A 20,650-nucleotide genomic window follows, 5' to 3' on the forward strand; every position below is an offset into this window, starting at 1 on the left:
GGGACCGACCGCAGTATCGATGTTTAGTGAGAACAAAAGTCCTCCACGATGCTGAAGTACCAAAGCAAAGACATCCTGGTTTTTTGTCTTATTTTAACAAAACGTTTTAGACAATAGCGTCATGCAGAAAAAGACCAAAGTGCATCAGTGCCGATACCGGCGGTGCTCGTGGGACAACGTGAGATACGCAAAGTACCACAAACAACAACCAGTCTCTCAGTACAAACAGCATAGGCAATCATTGCATATTATGACGCTATATTATAATTACACCGACACAGGAAATACGATACCAGAGACAAACAAAAGCACATCCTCTCTTCTCAGGGGGCGACATAAAGACGGCTTACACTTCCTCCTCGTAGGAAGAACGCATCAGAATCAGTGGATAAGGAAACTTCCAGTTTATCGTCGTGTATGCAGATGATACTCAACTTACCGTTGCAGAACATTTTATACAGGATTCATTCTACATTATCAAAATGATTGGATTACATTTGCATCATGTCAAGAATAGATAAGGGGGTGAAGCGTTTTAAGTGAATTGACCTGATAACTTTCACTGAACACAAACGTCAATGTTTACGTTGGTTGAGATCTTAAATTAGACGCTTGCTGAGAAACACCGATTGTATTTAAGTCAATTGGAAAACCTCAAACGTTCTCGATCAAAAGGTTATTTTCTTAAGATAACTTAATTTGTCTAATTTCATAATGAATGTGCCTTAAAGTAAATGTTAAGATTTAAATATGTTTACCTTGATGGACGGGTCTCTCAGGCATGATATTCGCTACCTCAGCTTCATCCTTTTTGGCCAATATCGGTGACTTTTCAGTCTCCAGACGTCGATGACGAGCAGGGAACCCAAACGCTTTTCATCCTGTGAGAGACAACTAAAGCGTATACACACGGGTGTTGTGGTGCTCAAGTGAAGCTTTAGCCACATCGAAGGGAATGATAGAAAAGCAGGAAAGAACAATATAAATCTGCGCTTCAGGTTTATTATTGACCGCTCTGTCAATCTGGAAACTGGTCATAATAATTTAAGGGCTTATTATAATGTTGTACTATTATCTCCAGTGTGTTGACTTCAGGCTGAATCTCTTATCTTAAAGCATTTTAATGTTACAGTAAAGAAGCTTTTACAATAAAGTACACTTGAATTTGTGTTAACCCCTTGAGCTCCTTTCAGAGGCGAATCAACATGAACAAACCAAAATAAACTAATGAGTAATGTGCAGGATTTAAACATTAGACACATTTAGGGTCTCATTGTCACTGTGCTGCATCAAATGTTTTCACATTCATTCTAGATATAAAAACGCTACCCGTCTCAAGCATGAAATACTTCTTACTGAAATCTGTTCACACAGTGTTTAGTCTGCATGAAGATAGGGGCATGCTGCCCCTTTAACTGTAATCAATCCCCCCAAACCAAAACATTGTCTGATCCACAATAGGCGCTTTCACACCGGAGTACTTTTCCCAGGAATAGTTCCGATAGTTCTTGGGATTTTGCGTTCACACCAAAACAATCTGAAACTAGAACTTAGTTCATGAGAACCTTTTCCGTCCCTGCTTGAGAGGTGGTACTTTCATGGGGAGGAACAGGTTGCTATGTCTGATTGGCTGGGCGGATTGCAAACCACGGCCCGTACAACTCCCAACAAGTTTTGTGAAGCCGCCATTTTATTTGCTCGCATTAGCATTAGCATTATTAGCATTAGCCCAGCGCACCAACGGAGAGAGACTAACTTACGGCAACACAAAATAAATCGTGGGAGCGGAGGAGTGATGAGGAGGTGTTAGCGCTTCTGGCGATTTACCCGGGGCTTCGGGTGGCGATTTACTGCCACCCAAAGTCCCGAAGACTTCGGGTGGCAGTATACGCCGTGAAGTTGTTTGCGGCCTGCCAGTAAACCCAAAGCAGCAGAAGAAGAAGTGACGTCAGCGGCTTCATTTTCCTAATCCTCCCTCAGGGACTTATTCCGGTGTGAACGCGATTTACTAGGACAGTTACGGGACTAAAGATTTCGGCGGGACTAAGTAATGGGAACTAAGTACGGCAAAGTACTTGGTGTGAAAGCGGCTAATGTATCATAATCTTCTTTTTGTCAGTTTTCCAGGTTTTGGACCCATAGGTCCCACACTTTAATCACAGAGATATGTCTACTTGATTGTCTTTGAATGCACCCCTTTCATTTTGAAGTGTGTTACCTTTCTTAAAATGCTAAACAGCCAAACAGACTTTGTGGACCAGACCTCCAAGCAACCAAATGAACCTTTAAAACACGGTTTCCATCATCACAGTGCCAAAGTCCTGTTCAAAACAACAATGTTAAAGCCATCTCTTATTATTGCCATAATCATATGAAGGTGGAAACCCTCCTGAGGACAAAAGGTGCCATCATGACTCTTCCGTTAGTCTTTGATCAAAGTTAAATCAGCAATCCTCATTCCAGTTTGACGCCATTGTCATCTCGCCGAGTAATGCTACGAACGCATAAAGTGCTTTTGTGTGTTGGCATCGTTGCCCACCATCAGCACAGCCTCACACTTCAGTCAGAAGCTCTTCTCTGACATCTGAAACCTAAGGGAGTTCGATTCCAACAACCGACTCTAGTCCAGTTTAGGAGTAGCTATCCTTATCCGAGTCAGGGGAAGGAGGCCGCGAGATCTCAAAGAAGGAACCGGACGACTTCCTGGACTTGAGGAGTCGCAACATCTCCGCCAGCTGAGTCTCCAGCCCTGCCATGCGACTGTTCAAAGATCTGATGTCGCCTCTTAACTCCTGCTTCAGCTCCAGGAAAGGGGCTTGAATGCTCTGCTCCGGTATCGGACAGAAGACCCTCTTTTCCTCAGCCTGGACTGGACTTTGCTCCTGCGGCGTTTTGACATCGTCCGCATTGTCCAGTCGGAGGTCGCTCTTCGTGATGCCGCTGTCACAGGAGTCTGTTTTCTTCAGGGACAACTGGTCCTGAGACTTAGTTCTGTCGGGCAGCATCTCCATGGACTCGGCTTTAGAGACGCTGCTCCACGACTCGGCCTTGGCGACCGACTCTTTGAATCGCCCCCCAGCCTTTCGCTTTGGCCGGCTCTGCAGATTTGCAGCCGATTATGTTTCCGTTCTGGGCTGCGGGAGCGTGGAGCATGACTCGACTGGAGGTTCTGGATGAAGAGGAAGCGAGGGATGTTGAGGAGGTGGTGGGGGTCGCTGGGATCTCCGTCAACATGACTATACTGGTGGAGGCCAGGACCACCGGACCTCGAGGCTTTGCCAGGGGAACGACTCCTTTCTCCACATCGCCGAACACCTGATCCCCCTGCTCCATGGCCAGCCGCGCCTCCCTCTGCTGACGGAAACGCTGGAAGAGACGTCGCACCGGATGATCAGGAGGGAGGATCAGAGGAGCCTCGTTCTTCCTCTTCAACATCTCCTCCTCCTCACGTTTCACATCACTGATCTTCCGGAAGACGATCTGTGAAAAGACAGGAAATGATCAGAAAAAATGATCAAAATGTTACAGGAAGGACTTTTGTGACCAGTTAGATCTTGGATTGAGGAGAGATGGGACTCAAACAGAAGTCCCAAAGAAGTGTGTGGCCTGCAAAGGTGATGAAATTAACCAAATGTCATGCTAATCCATTTCATAGCTGATAAGATATATTTTTCTAGATGGAACAAAGCAGTGGGCCTACCAATCTACCAGAGTTTAACTCAAAACTTCAAAGTCATACATTCAAAACCGAGTTATTCTGGATAGTGTATAGGTTCTGCCTGTGGGGAGTTCTGGTATCTATAAACAATAATAACTCAATCATTCAATCCCAAAGTATTATTGGCTTGTCATTGAACTTACTGCTGCACTTAAATGATTCTGTTAAGACTTCATGGAGCTGGACATACTGCCATTAGGAACTAACTAAGCACTTAGAAACAAAGGACTCAAAGGACTCGTCTACTAACAAAGGGCTGGCTTATCTTATATAAAATGGGTTGGCTCTATGAAACCTAATGTACTTAAATGATTCTGTTTTCTTCAAGTTTGTATCTTCTTGGTCGAATGCACTTATTGGAAGTCGCTTTGGATACAAGGGTCAGCTAAATGCAACGTAATGTAATTAGGCTTTCACACAATGGGGGCAAACGACTCCCCAGCGAATATACTTTAATATGTCCAGGCCTTTTACCTGACAAAGGAGACAACTGGAGGAGTGGTTGTCGTCTGTGGGCCTTTGTTAAGTTAAAGGGAGTAATGCGTAAGCTATCTCGCTTCAGACCCCTTTTGTGGGCGTGTTGTGTTATATTCAATATTGGCAGAACTCAACCAGTTTGTGCATTCGTCCTCGTGCAAAAAAAACGCAACATAAATCTACTCTGTTCCTTGAAAAATAACATCGCTTTTTATCGGGTAAAACTTGAATTCTGCATATTCACAAAATGTTCCAAAACATGTTTAAAAATGCATATAAAAGCATGAAGAAAATGCTTTAAAAATGTCTGTAAAGGTCTTTAATTTAAGAAAACCTTATTCAGTAAAAACGTTTCTCTGCAGGTTGCTTGTTTGAAGACCAGCTGCGGCTGATGGAGGGTAACTATGACTGCTGTGAGGATCAGGTGGAGAACTACTGCTCCAACATATACATCATTGGTGTAGTCCTTTATTCTGAAGCTACACCAGCCATTTAACACGCCACTCCAGGTGTGAAGGTTATGTTAGAGCTGATGGGTTGTAAATGGCTGTGTGTTCAGATACAAGACGTGAACTAACAATAAGAGTGTGTGAGGAGCGTCAGCTACATGTGACCTCTGCGGAGTCTCGGTGTCTTTATCTTGCTGCAACAGCGAGAGGCGGCGACGGCGAGGTTTCCCCCCTTAGCGATGTCATCAGTATGTTGAGCCCTGAGCCAATCAGGGAGCTCCTGACCTGCTGAAGCAGTCGGACGGTTCTCCCTCTCAGGGGTGATGAGAACAGAGGAACGCAGAACGTGAGAGAACTGCTAATGTTCAACAACCGCTGCTCGGTTGCTTCTGATATAAACACAACGCATCCCACTGCTGCTCCAACTCTCACAGACTCTCCGTGCTGCATTCAAGCGTCAAAACACCAACTTTACAGCCTGCAGGGACTCAGTGTGAACTACTAAACCAACATATCATCACCTTTTTAGATGGTATTTTGAATGTATATCCATTTACAGAAGTTACAGATCACACGCTCGTTCATTAGGAGTGGTGTGTGTCCGCCTGATTAAATGAAGTCCAGTCGTTCACTCTCTTTTAGCTCCAGCAGCGCCTGAAGGAAATATCTGTCTTTTCAGCTGCTAAAGGTTTCACTATGTTCACAAATTAATCTTTACCTGCGTCTGTCTGATGCAGATTGAGCTGATCGTTCTCTGGAGGTTAACGACTGCAAGCCTCATTATTTTCACAGTGGCATTTTGTTTAATCGGTGTTAAAAAAAATGTATCCTCTAATGCCACTCTAAAGGTCAGTTATTGCTTTATGTTTCTCAAGAAGACATTCCTATTTGAGATTCATTATGGGGGAAATGTTTGCAATGTTCTGCAACAGATCAGCAGTAAAGCAATAAATAAAGACCTTTTTAAATCCTCTAATGGCTAAATATCAGCTACAACCAGCAGTAGGTTAGCTTAGCTTAGCTTAGCTTAGCATAAAACGGAGGAATTCAGCTAGCCAGGCTTTGGCCAAAGGTAGAAATCCTACTTAATGTGTTATATCTCCGTTGTTTACGTAATGGTGGGTGCATTGACTTCCTGAATCTTGTTTTCTCTGTGAGTTAAATCCTTTGATTAGGAGTTATCTTGTTGTTGCAGTCGGCCTATGACTTGCGATAAAAGTCCACATCCAAGTTGTTGCCACATCAAAAAGTCAAAGTAAAAAGAGAACCACTGTCACGCTTGAACAGCACTTCAAAAGCATCTCTGACAGCAAAGTAAATTCTTGCTTTTCACAATAGGCACTTCAAAGAGGGCTGACCTCTTTAGATACAATATCCTGTCCCAACTATTTCATCCATTCAAACCTTTTGAAGACTCTGTTCGTCTGGGTTCAATTCTCCTTTCCAGAAACAGTTTTTCTGTCTTAACATTCAGCCAGTGTCTAGAATCAAATCCAGTCATACAGTTTCAACCTGTGATCGTCTTCTCCTTCCAACAACCTGTTTCTCATGCAGCTCTTAGAGAGGACCTTTTGTGCTTTCTGGGGTTCACCCTTTCCCATGGTGTGTTATATAGGTTTGTGTGGTCTGCAAAGGCTAACATCCCTGTGTTCTCTCCCACATACTCCCCCCTGCCTGAAACACCTCCATTGAACTCCTTTGTTTACTTCCGGAACATAGTGACATCACTCAGACACATTGTACGCGAAGGGGTGGGACATCTCAAAGCGACCAATCACAACAGACCCGGCCAGCTCACCAATCAGAGCAGACTGGGCTCTGGTTTCAGACAGAGGGTGAAAAGAGGTGCTGCAGCACAGGCAGTATGAGAAAATAACATTAAAGCATGGAGACACAGTAGAGGAACAACATAATAATATGAACCTGAACATTAGAATGATATGTCCTCTTTAACTTGTGTGTCTGCGACCAAAGAGAAAGTCTTTATATTACATGACATGTTACTTGTTAGACGCTTTTATCCAAAGCGACTTACATACTCGATACTGTGGGCAACCCCCACAGGAGCACTTTGGGGTGAAGTGTCTCAGGGACACAACGACATGCTGACTGCAGTGGGGTTTGAACCTGTGACCTCCTGGTCCCAACACCAAGGCTCTATCCACTGCGCCACACGCCACGTATTCAGCTTTCAGTACTTTGAGAATCTAATGTACCTCTGAGCAATATCCACATCAGAATCCATCATAAAACTTTTAAGATTGGATTACATTTATTCTTATTTATCCTGAGGGAAATGTCTACTGAACGTTCCTTATTGTCTCCCTGATACAGCAGGAGACATTCCTAAAGACAATGATGTCACCTCATAGGCTGAGTGTATCCTTAAGGCTGGACAGAAGACGTATGACCTTTGGATTTAAATGTTACGAGGTGGGTTTTATTGTTGTTGTTGTTGTTGTTGATGATGATGCTGAGTGTTTGTGATTCAGCGCTCAGCTGTAATCGGGGGGTTTGGAGGTGAGAAGCGCCCGGCAGGTCGTTCCTCTTCACCGGCGCCATTATTGCACAGCCAAGCAGAACAAGACACGATGGCTTTCACATCGATTTACAGCAGAGAGAGAGAGAGAGAGAGAGAGAGAGAGAGAGAGAGAGAGAGAGAGAGAGAGAGAGAGAGAGAGGCTTATGGCTAACAGAGTGTTATACCTCGTCTTAGTTCCTAGCTGTCCCCTCCTGTTTCCATCCAGTTTTATTCAAACAAATATTATCCTTATATAAAAATATCTTGGCGGTAGACTTTGCTCCATTTAGACCCTAAACCTGGTTAGGCTGGAGTTTATTTTTCATTCTTAGGGAGCTGTTTCCTGTCTGAACTTACTTTTAATTACCCTGATTTGTTTTCCCGTTAAGATAAAGATATTCTGCTTCTGTGTGGAGAAATAAATCCCTGCATTTTCAGATCAATTTTCCTATTTTTGGTTCCTTTGTTTTACACTGACCAACCCCTTTATCTGAACGGAGATGAAAGAACATTTCATATTCAATACTGAACATAATCCCCCTCGTGAGGGAGAATTTACTGCACGCCTGCTTGACTTTATTACATTTATGTCATCGTTTCGGGCTGTTTGAATTCGACCCCGTCTCTGTAATGTGGACAGCTTTTATAGCTCCACAAGTAAGGCACTGCATTTGTATTTCTACATCAGTAAAGCGTTTTCGAGGAAGGCAGCGGTTTGTAGCGTTTATAGAAAAGGGCTTTTTTACCTGGATTTTGTTCCACTTATAACGTGTCTCGGTTTCTTTCTCTCTCATTTCTCACATGTTGTGAGAAGAAGTAGAATTATTCGGTGTTGTGAAAGCAGAAGTGTGTTGACTTTCGCTATGCAGGTGTCGGTCACACATCAGGTGTTTCCACTTCCTCCAAGACAAGAACAACGTTGCTGTGGCTTTGAAGCAGCTGTTAGTTTCACTTCAGGTCAGTTTTTCTACAAATGTCCTGTATTAAGAATATCTGTGAAACTCAGTGTTACTCACAGAAACACAATTTAGTATGTATCATTTTTGACAATATTTCTAACCTATACATACCCTGTTTTTTGCGATACTTGACCTTTACTTAAATTGGATTTAAATTACAAGATCGAGTACAAACTGCCTCCAGTGGATTTACGTTAGTCTGGATATTGGCTGTCTGAGTTAATGGATCACTGATGAAACCTGTGACTCATCGTATTGATTGTTGTTGTTTCCATCAATGGAAGGTCTTATTAAATCGACCTTCCTACTCAAGGACGACTCTAATATTGTCTGCTGCTCATAAGGACACAGAAGAAGAAGACTTCATGTCATAATCACACCAAGAAAAATCACATTTATGCTACGATTATTTTTATACAAGCTTGTAACTCACTGTTAAAACGTATTGACAATTAACATTGACTCAGTCCAGGTAGAGCACGTTAAATAAACGGTAATAAAGAGGATTTGTGTTCCACGGTTCCCATGTTTGTCTTCAGAGGCTTTCAGGGTGAAAGTGAGCAGAGAGTGTGTTAGCAGCTGAGGTGTGAACACGTGACCTGTCATCGTCCGCCTCCACACTGTTGGCTCAGCCGACATCGCAAGTGCTCCGAGGAGGAGGAGGAGGAGGAGGAGGAGGAGGAGGAGGAGGAGGAGGACGAGGAGGACGAGGAGGACGAGGAGGACGAGGAGGAGGAGGAGGAGGAGGAGGAGGAGGAGGAGGAGGAGGAGGAGGAGGAGGAGGAGGAGGAGGAGGAGGAGGAGGACGAGGAGGAGGAGGACGAGGACGAGTCGGGAACAAAGCCGCTTATGTAAAGTTTCATCGTTAAAAACAACAGACGACTCCAACAGCGAGCGGCAAGGCAATCCAAGGTTACAAGACTCGCACACGCTCAGACATCCATCGTGTTTTCCGTCACTTGGGGCTGGTTTTAGCAGCACTTTGGTGTGTTTTTGCTTTTGATCTTTCTATGACCGAGTCCTCAATAACAGACACAAGAGTGGCTGCTGATTTCTAAAAGGACGCTCTTGAGGGTTTCCAGAGTGTATCGTTGAATGGTGTGTAATCTCCTTCCTCAGAGAGCTTGATTGCGTTCAGTCAGAAGGCCGAGAGGACTAGTCTGTATTTGAAATGGTCCTTCGTGCTTTAAGGTCGTACAAAGTCCTCTTTACAAATAGATGTTATTTTGTTTGAAGTGTTTGGTTGAACGTGGAGAACAAAAACGCTGTACAGTCGTTCAATATCAGACTGAGAAATGAAAGGGAAGAATGGGACAAAGATAACGCTATGGCAACAGTTCCACAAGAATTATCGCAGATTAAAAAATGAAATTGTATTGTGTGCCTCTACTGTGACATATATATTGATTGTTGTGTTTTTATTTAAGTCTAAAAGTGTACACATGTAAAAATGTGTCTTTGATTCTTTGTATATATATATATATAAATATTGCATACATATTTTTATATACATTTGTTTTATATTCGGGATTGTGGGAAACGGTATTTCGATCTCTCTGTCTGTACGCACAAACTGAAAGATTGACAATAAAGTAGACTTTTGACTTTGATGCTATTGGAACACTAGCCGATAGAAGCTCATTGTTACATTGTGATGTCACTATGTTCCTGAAGTAAACAAAGGAGTCCTGTGGAGGGCAGGGGGGGAGCGAGTGGGATTTTAGCTTTTGCAGACCATTTACATGCACCAAAACCTATACACACACTACAGGAGAGGGGAGAGCACAATAAGGTCCTTTTCAATCGAAAGAAGTCCCCGCTCCAGGGTCAAGAGCACACGGATACCTCTTACAAGCTGGAATGAACATGCAACAAAATGTATCTTTAAACATCACAATAGAAACTAAAAGGTTGGTCAGTTCAAACCTCTTCAATGGAACCGCTAAGTGGAGTGCAAAGGGGCCAAAGAAGAATGTCACTATGAATATTTGAATGGGTCTTTAATATTTGAATGGACTGTAAAATCTAGCAGCATTCTCCCCCGTCACGTATGGAAAGTAATGGAGGTTTGGGTCATTTAATCATTCTTCTTTTGGGTCCATACAATGCAAATGTTAATAGAACCACATTTGGGGTCTGAATTGGGCCGTTTTTTTCTGTTAAACCAATTGTTAAACATTACTTTAAAGCTGATTCATACTTTTTTAAATGTATTTATATGTAGTAAATCTGTGCGTTAAGGGTGATGAGGAGCAGACTCACCCTCTTCCTCAGGTTGTAGGTGAGCAGCAGGTTTCTGGAGAAGTGGTTTGCGAAGGCGGCGTAAAACTCGAGGACTTTCTGCAGCGCGTCTCTCTTGATGATGTGCAGGTCGCAGTAGGTCAGCGCTCGCACGTTAGCGCACGACTGCGCCAGCGTCATCTCCTTCCAGAACACGTCACCAAACACGTCGCCTTTACCTGCAGACACACACACACACGCACACACACGCACACACACACACACACACACACACTTCTTAACTTTCTTTGATGTAAATTCAATTGAATGCTCATTATTATCAGAGAAGAAGAAAACATCTCACATCTTATGTATATATATCATATTCTATTTTGTATTATATGAATAAAATGAATCTGTATTCCTTGTTAAAAAAAACATGTTCTTAGCAGTTTGTTTATAACTGTTCATTTGTTTATTTGTATGTATTTTTGTATAGATGTTACAACTATACATAGCTTTGGCAATACTGTATGTAAATATGGTCATGCTAATAAAGCTTTTGAATTGAATTGAAAACATTCCATACTGCATATGTACAGTAGGCCTATCATAGTATAGAAGACATATCGGAAACTATGTTTTACATCATGTATCTATTTATTTTTACTAAACGATATAGTATGTATTAACAAGAAATTAAAGGCATGCTACTATATTATATGAACTCTCACTCCTGCATCCTGCCTGCTCCACACCTACTTCGAGAGGAGAGGGGGAAACCCCGTGCTAATAACCTCCCTAAGAGTGTCTGAAAAGCTGCTTAATCTAAAGTTATCAACACGGTGTAACAATAGTCTGAAGAAAGAAAGAAAGTAGCCAGTGTGGTGAAATAATCAAGTTGCTTGCTTTCCTGCATATATCCAGAAATGAGCTTCAGTAAGAATTAATGGTTTGTGTCTAATGTTATATACATTATTATTATATATCAGATGATAAAATGAAGTTGTGTTTTTTTTTTAAATCTGATCCAAATGAACATTAAGAGTTGAGACAGATTTCTTTGGTAATCCGACTTGGCTTGGAAACCAGAGGGTCGTCGTTTCCAGTCCCAGATCAGAGAAAATACTGGGAGAATCGACAGGCACTTTGAGAGACACCTCACGAACTAAAAGAGGACAAAACATAACGACACATAAAAAGGAACCAGAGCCTATACACATTTTGATCCACGAGGCTAGTGATTACAGACAAGTGAGCATTTTTTAACGAGGGTAAAGGTCTAAATAGTATAAAATAACAAAACCAGGGGTGGCAACATAAACAAAAACACTCCATCTCCACTGAGCTTTAACAATCTTCATCATAAAAGCTAGGTGCCAGTCCCTCACACTGATATTCGGCAGCTGTATAATATTAGCCCACTGCCTCTAATATTAGGATGGGTTGGATGCAAAGTTTACATTTGTCACAGTGTGTATGTGAACATAGATTCACTTCAAATCCTTCATGTCCATTCTCTGAGCAACAGCTCCGTCTGTTTCTTTTATTTTCCATCCACACAATCATCCGTCCCCTCCAGCAGGTAAATGACGACACATCAGAGGTCAAAATGAATGAAGCCGCGGAGTGCTTCATTCATCAGAGGGAAGAGGAGCTTCGATGCAGCTGCTTTAAGGAAACATGTGGAAAGAGGAACTTAAGTAGAAACCAGAGGCTCTGACGGAGATCTGCAGAGGAAGTCCAGATATTTATCCAGAGAGGAACTGAAGCGGATTCAGTCTGCTGATAACATTTCTATCCTGGTGATTATCTGGAAGGCCAAGCAGATATTTAAAAGGACAGAAACAAGTCGCTGAGAGGCCGTCAGCTCGCCTCATTTCCTCTCAGCAGCTGCACCGCTGAGCTGCAGCCAGAGAGAGTTAACAAAATATATAGAGGATAGAATTGGGAGGGATGAAACCCTCTTTAATGGTCACACATGCAGACACAGGGTGTTTCTCAATGTCGAGGACGCTTGCTTGGTAGCACATGTCTTCCGAGTCACTTCCTTCAGAAGCTAGGCAAGAATCCTTCCTGACATTCAGAAAACGAAGAGTGGAACAGGCGAGCAAGTGTGCGTCATATGAGAGGCCCTGCCTTCAATTTTCCGCCACAGATTTGGGGAAATTGGTCCGTGCGCAAAGCATTGTGGGGATTTTAAGACATTTTAAGTCTACACATGTGCAGCCTCGAAATTTCTCGCTACGAAGTACGCCGGGCTGGACATCGGAACAGTCCTTCGGCGGCACTCGATGACGTAGTATGCTTGAAATAGTGGCTCTGAAGCAGCCTTCCTCGACATTGAGAAACACCCACAGTGAAAAGTGTTCTCTGCATTTCACCCATCCTAGTACCAGGAGTCTAGTACTAGGAGCAGTGGGCAGCTATTGTACAGCGTCCGGTGCCTTGCTCAAGGGCACCACGGCAGGGCAGGAGGTGAACTGAGACCTCTCCAAGTAGCAGTCCACACTCCACATGTTAGGTCTGGTCGGGGACTTGAACCGGCGACCCTACAGCTGCTAGTCCAAGCCCCTACTGACTGAGCCACTAGTTCTGACTGCTACAATATCTCCATTACGACTATAGTTTCTACAGACTGCTGCTACTGACATCTCAATCCAATAGTGTTAAATATGTCCTTTTTCTTGTGCCTTTGTATCTGTGTTTTTAAGAGGACATATTCAGGTGTATATCAGTATGTAGTGTCTCTACATGTCTCCATGCTTTAATGTTCAAAAAGCTCTTTATTGTCCTCATCCTGCCTGTGCTGCAGCCCCTCTTTTCACCCTCCGTCTGAAACCAATAGATAATGAAAATGCTAGATGTTCACATTAATCCCATTCTCTTTGTTGTCAAGTACGTCAGCTAGTTAATATACGTATATATTATAGGGTCAATATATCTCTATAGCAAGTTCAATATTTATACTACTTTTCACAGTGTTTATATCCATACAGTTCATACAGTTTATAGTTGAGTTGTATTTCTGTCATAGTTATACACATAGTTATTTACTGCTAACTAACTGACTGTCTAACCAACCAAACAACTGTCTAACCAACATACTAATTAACTAATTAACTAACTAATTAACTAACTAACTAAATAACTAACTAACTAACTAACCAACTTTTCAACCAAACTAACCAACCTGTTTTTATATTGTTTTAAATGTATTGTAATGTCATCACATGTTTTATATTATCCTTCTATTCAGGCATCAGATGCATCAACAGCTGTGACTGTCTGAAGGACTTTCCATGTTAACTCACCTATTATGTTGATGTTTTACAGACATAGAGCCTCACAGCTATTTGAGCGCTCCGTTTCAATATTTCTGTGGATGTATATATTTTGAAATCTACATATAAATATATATCAGTGTGCTGTGATCAAGCAGAGTGAATAGTGTGATGACTCTGAAGGCTGTTTGCTCCGCCTCGACAGCTTCCTCCATCATCTGAACCGGTGAACTGTCTCCCTCCATCAGCACGACAAAAACACTGGCAGAATGTTTCAGTCCAAAAAAACACGTCACGCATAAAACTGATGCTTCGCTAATGAGAGCCCTGGAGCATGATTCCTACGCACTATGCTGACAATAGGAGGAAGTGTTATGGTTTTGATGCAGCAGTGTGTGTGTGTGTGTGTGTGTGTGTGTGTGTGTGTGTGTGTGTGTGTGTGTGTGTGTGTGTGTGTGTGTGTGTGTGTGTGTGTGTGTGTGTGTGTGTGTGTGTGTGTGTGTGTGTGTGTGTGTGTGTGTGTGTGTGTGTGTGTGTGTGTGTGGCAGGTGGTTCCTGTGGGAATCAGACGGTGCACGGCTTCAAGTCTCCATCTCACTCTCAGACTGAAAACCTGACAATTCAATTTGTTCCTGATGAAGGGGCTTTTATAAACCTTAGAGAAGTGTTGATGGACGAGTGTGAGCGCAGGGACTGGACTGTTTCTGACAGGTAGTCTCTTATTTTAGTAATGACACTTTCACTGTGGCACATGGACCTTTTGAAGTGAAGCTAAACTTTCTTTTCAGGAGGTAGGAAGACCCGATGTAAGACCTTGTTCAACAATATGTAGTAGGGCAAACATCATTTGATTATGAAAATCTTCTTTGAGTTTGAGGTGTTTTGTTTATTTACAGAATCAGGGACTTTTTGCACTTAGGCTTTAATGTTAGATTTCTAATTGCTATTCTAAAGTTGTACAGTTTATTATTTATTAAGATGAAGTAAAAACTACTGACATACAAATACATTATATATTTTAAAGTGTTTTTTCTTTTTATTCTGTGGATTCTATCAGTTTGCTTGTTTTTTCATTTGGTTGTTAATCTAGTAGTAGTTAAACAAATAAATAAACTTCAGATGAACATTTGGCTTTTAATATACGAGATTAACAACGACTGAGTAGAAAACTAAAACCCATAACTCATCTCCGTTTAGTGAAAAAAACTATTTGCAGCAGAACTTGTCGGATGTTTTTTATATTCCTCTAATCTAAAACTGACCCTTAACCCTTCAGTCATCATTTACTGAATATATTTCTAAAGCCAGCTTTATTACAGTTCTGAGACGCTCACCTAAAATGGCCACCACCTCTTCGTCCTGGATGACCTCCAGCGACCCCGACACCACGAAGCAGAGTGTGTCCACGCTCTCTCCGGCGTGGAAGATGAGGTCTCCGGGCGCGCTGTGCACCGTCTGGAACTCCATGGCGAGCGCCCGCAGGCAGCCGTCGCTCGCCAGCCTGAACGCCGGGTGCTCCTTGAACACCTTCCTGTTGAGGTGGACACAGATGTCCGCACGCATGTCTTTGGGACAAATCTGCAGCACCTACAGAGGTCAAAGTGAGGTCACAATGAGTTCATATTGAGGTCAAATATTTACTTCAAGGGAATTTCATTAAGATCATTGTTGATGTTTTATCTTGTTCTGTATTTATTTTAATATTGTTGTTATGATTTCTGTAAAGCACGTTGGGCTGTTTTGTGCATGAAAGGTGCTATACAAATAAAGTGTATTATTATTACTAAAGTTGTTAAGTAATGTTGAGCTGACTCCTATCTATTAAAATATATAAATTACAATTTTCAAACAGTAGACACAGATACATATATTTTATAAAATACTGTCTTTTTTATGTCATGAATCATCCAAGAATGTCAATGCTGGAAGGGAATATTTCTGTCTTACTCCTAAGTGTCAAAGAATAATTCTTCCTTACTCCTAAGATATTTAACCTTATTCTGTGTGTAGACATTTACGACCATCCCTGCTTCTAATCTCCCGTAAGGAATGTGTTAATGCAGTCGTATGTTGATACTAGGTGTTATGGCCTGACCTGGTGGGCACAGGGGGGGTTTTACGACTGTGAGAACGCTGGCTTTCTAAGCTCCACAGATGTGAGAGACATCTCCTGTGTCTGCAGATGTTTACACCCATCCCCAATATGTGGATTTGACTCTCTGTAAACTAGTTAAAAGGTCTATCGAGAGAGAGGCTGATCAGAATTGACATGACAATCCACCCGTGCAGTCAGAATCTTTTGCTGCTGTGACTTGTGATGTGAATTCTCCGGCCGTTGACTTGTAATAAACATCATTGTTTGACATCAAAGCTCCAACTCTCCTCGTGTCTCTCTGAGTCCTGACTCTCCATTGCTGCAGAAGTTTCCCTTACAAATGCAAGGTCACACCAGGCAGATAGTGAAAGCTGTGAACTCCATATTCATCTTCAGGTGGCGTCATGGATTTGAGTGTGTGGAAATGTGATATATGTTTTTGGGCAGCCTAAGTTTCTGTTAAATACACAGACCCAGGGATATTTGAGCCGAAGTGATTGTGGCATGCAGCGTAAACACTTCTCTGTGCACTTTTTGTATTGTCGTAGTCATTTCTCTAACACTTATACTAACTGAGGTCAGACTGAGGTCACAGTAAGGCCACCTTCAGATGATGTTGTGTTTACGGTCCAGAAAAAGAGCCCAATTAATGCAATTAGAAAAATATTTAGAAATCTTTAAGTTTACAAGTTGCAAGATAAGATAAGATAAGATAGAACTTTATTGATCCCAACTTGGGAAATGTTTGTGTTGCAGCATCAAAAGACATGTACAATAGAAATTAAAAGACAATAAATAAACAAGAAAGTAGAAAATATACATGTTGAAGTTACAAATGAACAATAACAAGATATAAAGCAAGGTGTTATATTTGTATGTGACAGATGGAATATTAAATATTAGACTGAATATATAAATGTAAAATGTACAGTGAAGAGAAAAGAGAAAAACTATGGAGCTTAGTGATATTTCCAGAAATAGCGGAGCCAATTAAATGTTGTTGGTCATTAATATATTGTAATTTAGAAATATCATAATATGTCTGAGGATATTCCCAAGAGCCTCTTTTCTTTCCTCTTATTATGCCCCTGCGTTTCCAGCATTATGTTAAAAGTGCTTACTAGCTTTCTAAATTGTTAACATTAGTGACTTCTAGGTGCTGAAAGTAACATTAATTATTATACAAGTGTGTGTCACTCCGTAACCATTACTTACACTTTCACTTGAAAAGCTGCACAAAGTCTCTCCGTCCTATCATTTCATGTTTAAAGTCTGAAGTAGCGGATACAAGCGGCCGAGATGGGTTTCCTCCGCCGGGTGGCTGGTGTCTCCCTTAGAGATAAGGTGAGAAGTTCGGTCATCAGGGAGGGACTCGGAGTTGAGCCGCTCCTCCTTCGCGTCGAAAGGAGCCAGTTGAGGTGGTTCGGGCACCTAGTTAGGATGCCACCTGGGCGCCTCCCTAGGGAGGTGTTCCAGGCACGTCCAGCTGGGAGGAGACCAAGGGGTAGACTTAGGACCAGGTGGAGGGATTATATCTCTTCGCTGGCCTGGGAGCGCCTTGGGATCCCCCAGACAGAGCTGGTTGATGTCGCCAGGGAAAAGAAAGTTTGGGGCTCTCTGCTGGAACTGATACCTCCGCGACCCGACCACGGATAAGCGGGAGAAGATGGATGGATGGATGGATGGATGGATGGAAGTCTGAAGTAAATGATCCAATAAGGACCAAAACAAAGCTAACCAATCACAGTGCAGCATGCTTTATCTTGCATGCAGGTGATTGGGCGTTACCTTTTCGGTGTCGATGCCTCTGCTCATGGACCATGTGGACACGATGTAGTCCATCACCCTCTCGCTGAGGCCTTTAGGGACCTGGTAGAGTTTCAGGAAGTCTCGCACGCTGTTCAGCATCTCGTGGTAACGGTTGGTGTTGGCGTACATCTGCTGGAAGATGGTGGTGACGTTACCGAAGATGGTGGCGTAGAGCAACGCTGTGGACAAAGACAAAGAACATTTAGATTATTGTTTTATCGACAAAACACGGCAAATAAATATAGTTAGCTATTCTTTTAAATATACATCACAAAGTCATCCCACTGGCATGATATTAAAGTGGACCTATCATGCTATTTTTAGGCAATAGCATAGGTCTCAGACATATCAAAATATATTAAAAACATGTCTATGAAGTGTTTTGCTCAAAATACCAAACAGATCACCCATTCCAGCCACGCCTCATATCCCTCTATTTCACTTCCTGTTTCAAAAGTGCTGGTTTTGGGTATAAAGCTTTAAAAAAAGTTGATAAAAAAGGAGGGGGCTGAGCTCATGCGGGACCCGGCAGCTACTGTCTAAACTAAATGCTGCCGTGATGAAACGCCATATCATGGATTATCAAGGATTCTCTCTGAAACAGTCTGGAGCTCAAAGGCTTTCTCTCTTGCCGGTTATACCACAAGGTGAGTTCCTTTTTACTTCCTGCTTCTTCACACACATGCTCTCCAGCACAGGTTAGCTCTGAGTGTTAGCGATGCTAATGTAAACACCGACCATATTACGTCCAAAACAGTCGGGCATCGTTTCTGATAGCAACGTTTCTGATTGGGCCGTGGGTCCACATTTCAGATATTACGTCATATCGGACCCAAATCTGGGTCAGCTCCGTTGTAGCCCCGTTTTTAGAGATTTTGGTACGGAGGAAAAGAGAGAGGGTTTTATTTTCTGACGCTGCGTGAGTTCCCCGACACACCGGGGACACATTGATGTATAAAAGACATCACAAAGTGCATTTTGCATGATAGGTCCCCTTTAATGTGTAATATGTGTATTTATATATTTTGACAAACCGAAAAATGTTGTTTTGTGCATTAAATATTTTGTAAGGTCTGGAGTTTTTTTCAAAATAAAGTGTTGTTTTATGATTTTCAAGACTGAAGACATTCATTCGGATTTGTTATGCTCAGTTAAGGTTTGCTTTGCTTTCAAATAAACTCATGTTGGCAATGTGCTTTCCTCTTTGAAGAATTATATTTTTGACTCCTTTTCTTTGTTGAACCTGTCAGCGGCGACAGAAGCAGCAGCTGCTCTTTACAAGTTTCACATCAATTCAACTAAAACTCGCTTCCTGATGAAAGCTTTGAAACTAGGAAGTGTATTTGTGCTTCTGTGGTTCATAGGAGCCTAAACATGTTTCATATGTTGCTCTGCATCAGAATTTACATTTGTCAGTCCCTCATCTGTACATTTCAAAGCTTTCTGTGGACAGTGTTTGTGGTACGAATATGGTTAGAAAACAACATGTTGTGCTTTTGTGAACCAACAACAAAGCACCACTGGAAGTCAACATCAAGAACATTTTCTGAACACATACCGTACTTTTCGGACTATAAGCCGCGACTTTTTCCCCATTTTTGTGTACAGCTAACGGCCACTAGGGAACCTCCTAAATCTATGGATTTTACAGGTAAAATTAACCACCTTTAACGCTATGGGCTCTAGGACCGGTCCGCGCCCGCCACCTTTAAGGGCGGGCTCCAGCAGGAAAAGCTGGAGGCCGGGAAAGAGTGAGACAGGTAGCGCGCCAAAGTAAAAGTGGAACCGAGAGACAGAACGAGAGCAAGACAGACGGACAATTTAGCTGCTGCGGCTTATATGCAGGTGCGCTGTATAGTCCGAAAAGTACGGTACTCACAAATCACCAATATAAGTTAAAACCAAAGAAATGACAAACTTCCATTTAGAAAATATTAATATACAACTAAACAACAATATTTTGTAACAAATGCAAAGTCGCCTGAATTGAGGTTTTGTCATACAACACATATAACATATCAGCAAGAGTTTATACAATTATATATTTTTTGCACTCCTTCAGGATCAGGGTCATTCCATTTTGGTCGTATGGGGGTGTTACTGTATGTGTTTAAGTGGTTTCTCCCAATACATCTTGAGAAGCCTATTTTGGTTTAATATCAGATTGTTAATAACCATAAAGATGCATGTTTGAAATGTAAATACCAGCAAACTAACCTTAACCTATTATCTTTTAACGTTCTTGGTGTAAACAACAAAAACACCAGAACAATGCTACCACCCATGCAGCATGAAAGGGCTTTAAAGTTAAAAAGCTGTGATCGTTTCAAGACATTTACTGCCTGCCTGCCTGTCTTGTTTCTCACTTTTCTTAGTACTCCTCGTGCAACAATGATCAGAGTTTGTGTAAAAATAGATCGTTTTTTGGACGAAACAAAGATTTCTCAAGGGGCCCTTTAAGCTTTTTGTAATCCAACACATTCTACGTGATAGGCCCCTCGTGATAGGGGCAGGACATCTCTAAGCGGTTGACCAATCACAACAGCTAACCAATCAGAGCAGACTGGGCTCTGGTTTCAGACAGAGGGTGAAAAGAGGTGCTGCAGCACAGGCAGTATGAGAACAATACTGCTTTTTGAACATTAAAGGAAGGAGACATGTCCCAGTGGAGACACTTCATACTGATATGAACCTGGAAATGAGAATAATAGGGCCCCTTTAAATAGCAGTGGCAAATGGAGCTTTATAGTTGAAATGCTCCCAAAACTTTGATTGGTCAAAGATATTTACTGCCCGTCTTCGATTTCCATCTTGGAACAACTTTCACCAAATATAAAAAGTTTTGTGGATGAAACCAAATATTTTCCTGTTCCCCAAGTCATCGGATACTCCCTCTCAGAGTGAGAGCTGACATCACTGTGCAGAGGTGTCTATCGACGGATCACCAGCAGTTATTGTCTCGGCTCATCAATACAAACTGCAGTTCCTCCCTGACTCAGCTACCCCCCCCTCAGACCTGTCAGCAGTAAAGACCACCGGACCGATATCGACCCCGTCATCATGCAGCAGCAGAAACTCTCATCCAGCGTGAAGACTCTGACAGCAGCTCAGACTGAAG

General features: G+C 42.2%; 1 protein-coding gene across 1 annotated transcript in view; it reads right to left on the minus strand.

Annotated features, from left to right (window-relative positions):
• Positions 1 to 986: 986 nt before the first annotated feature.
• Positions 987 to 20,650, minus strand: part of kcnh1b (potassium voltage-gated channel, subfamily H (eag-related), member 1b) — a 71,891-nt gene continuing 52,227 nt past the window's right edge. The window contains 5 exon segments of the mRNA XM_034087934.2: positions 987 to 3,074; positions 3,076 to 3,480; positions 10,387 to 10,583; positions 14,963 to 15,215; positions 17,512 to 17,711. Of these exon segments, the coding sequence (XP_033943825.1) occupies positions 2,631 to 3,074; positions 3,076 to 3,480; positions 10,387 to 10,583; positions 14,963 to 15,215; positions 17,512 to 17,711 (1,499 nt within the window). The 3' untranslated portion in view covers positions 987 to 2,630.

This window comes from Pseudochaenichthys georgianus, chromosome 1 (genome assembly GCF_902827115.2).
Source record: "Pseudochaenichthys georgianus chromosome 1, fPseGeo1.2, whole genome shotgun sequence".
NCBI lineage: Eukaryota > Metazoa > Chordata > Actinopteri > Perciformes > Channichthyidae > Pseudochaenichthys > Pseudochaenichthys georgianus.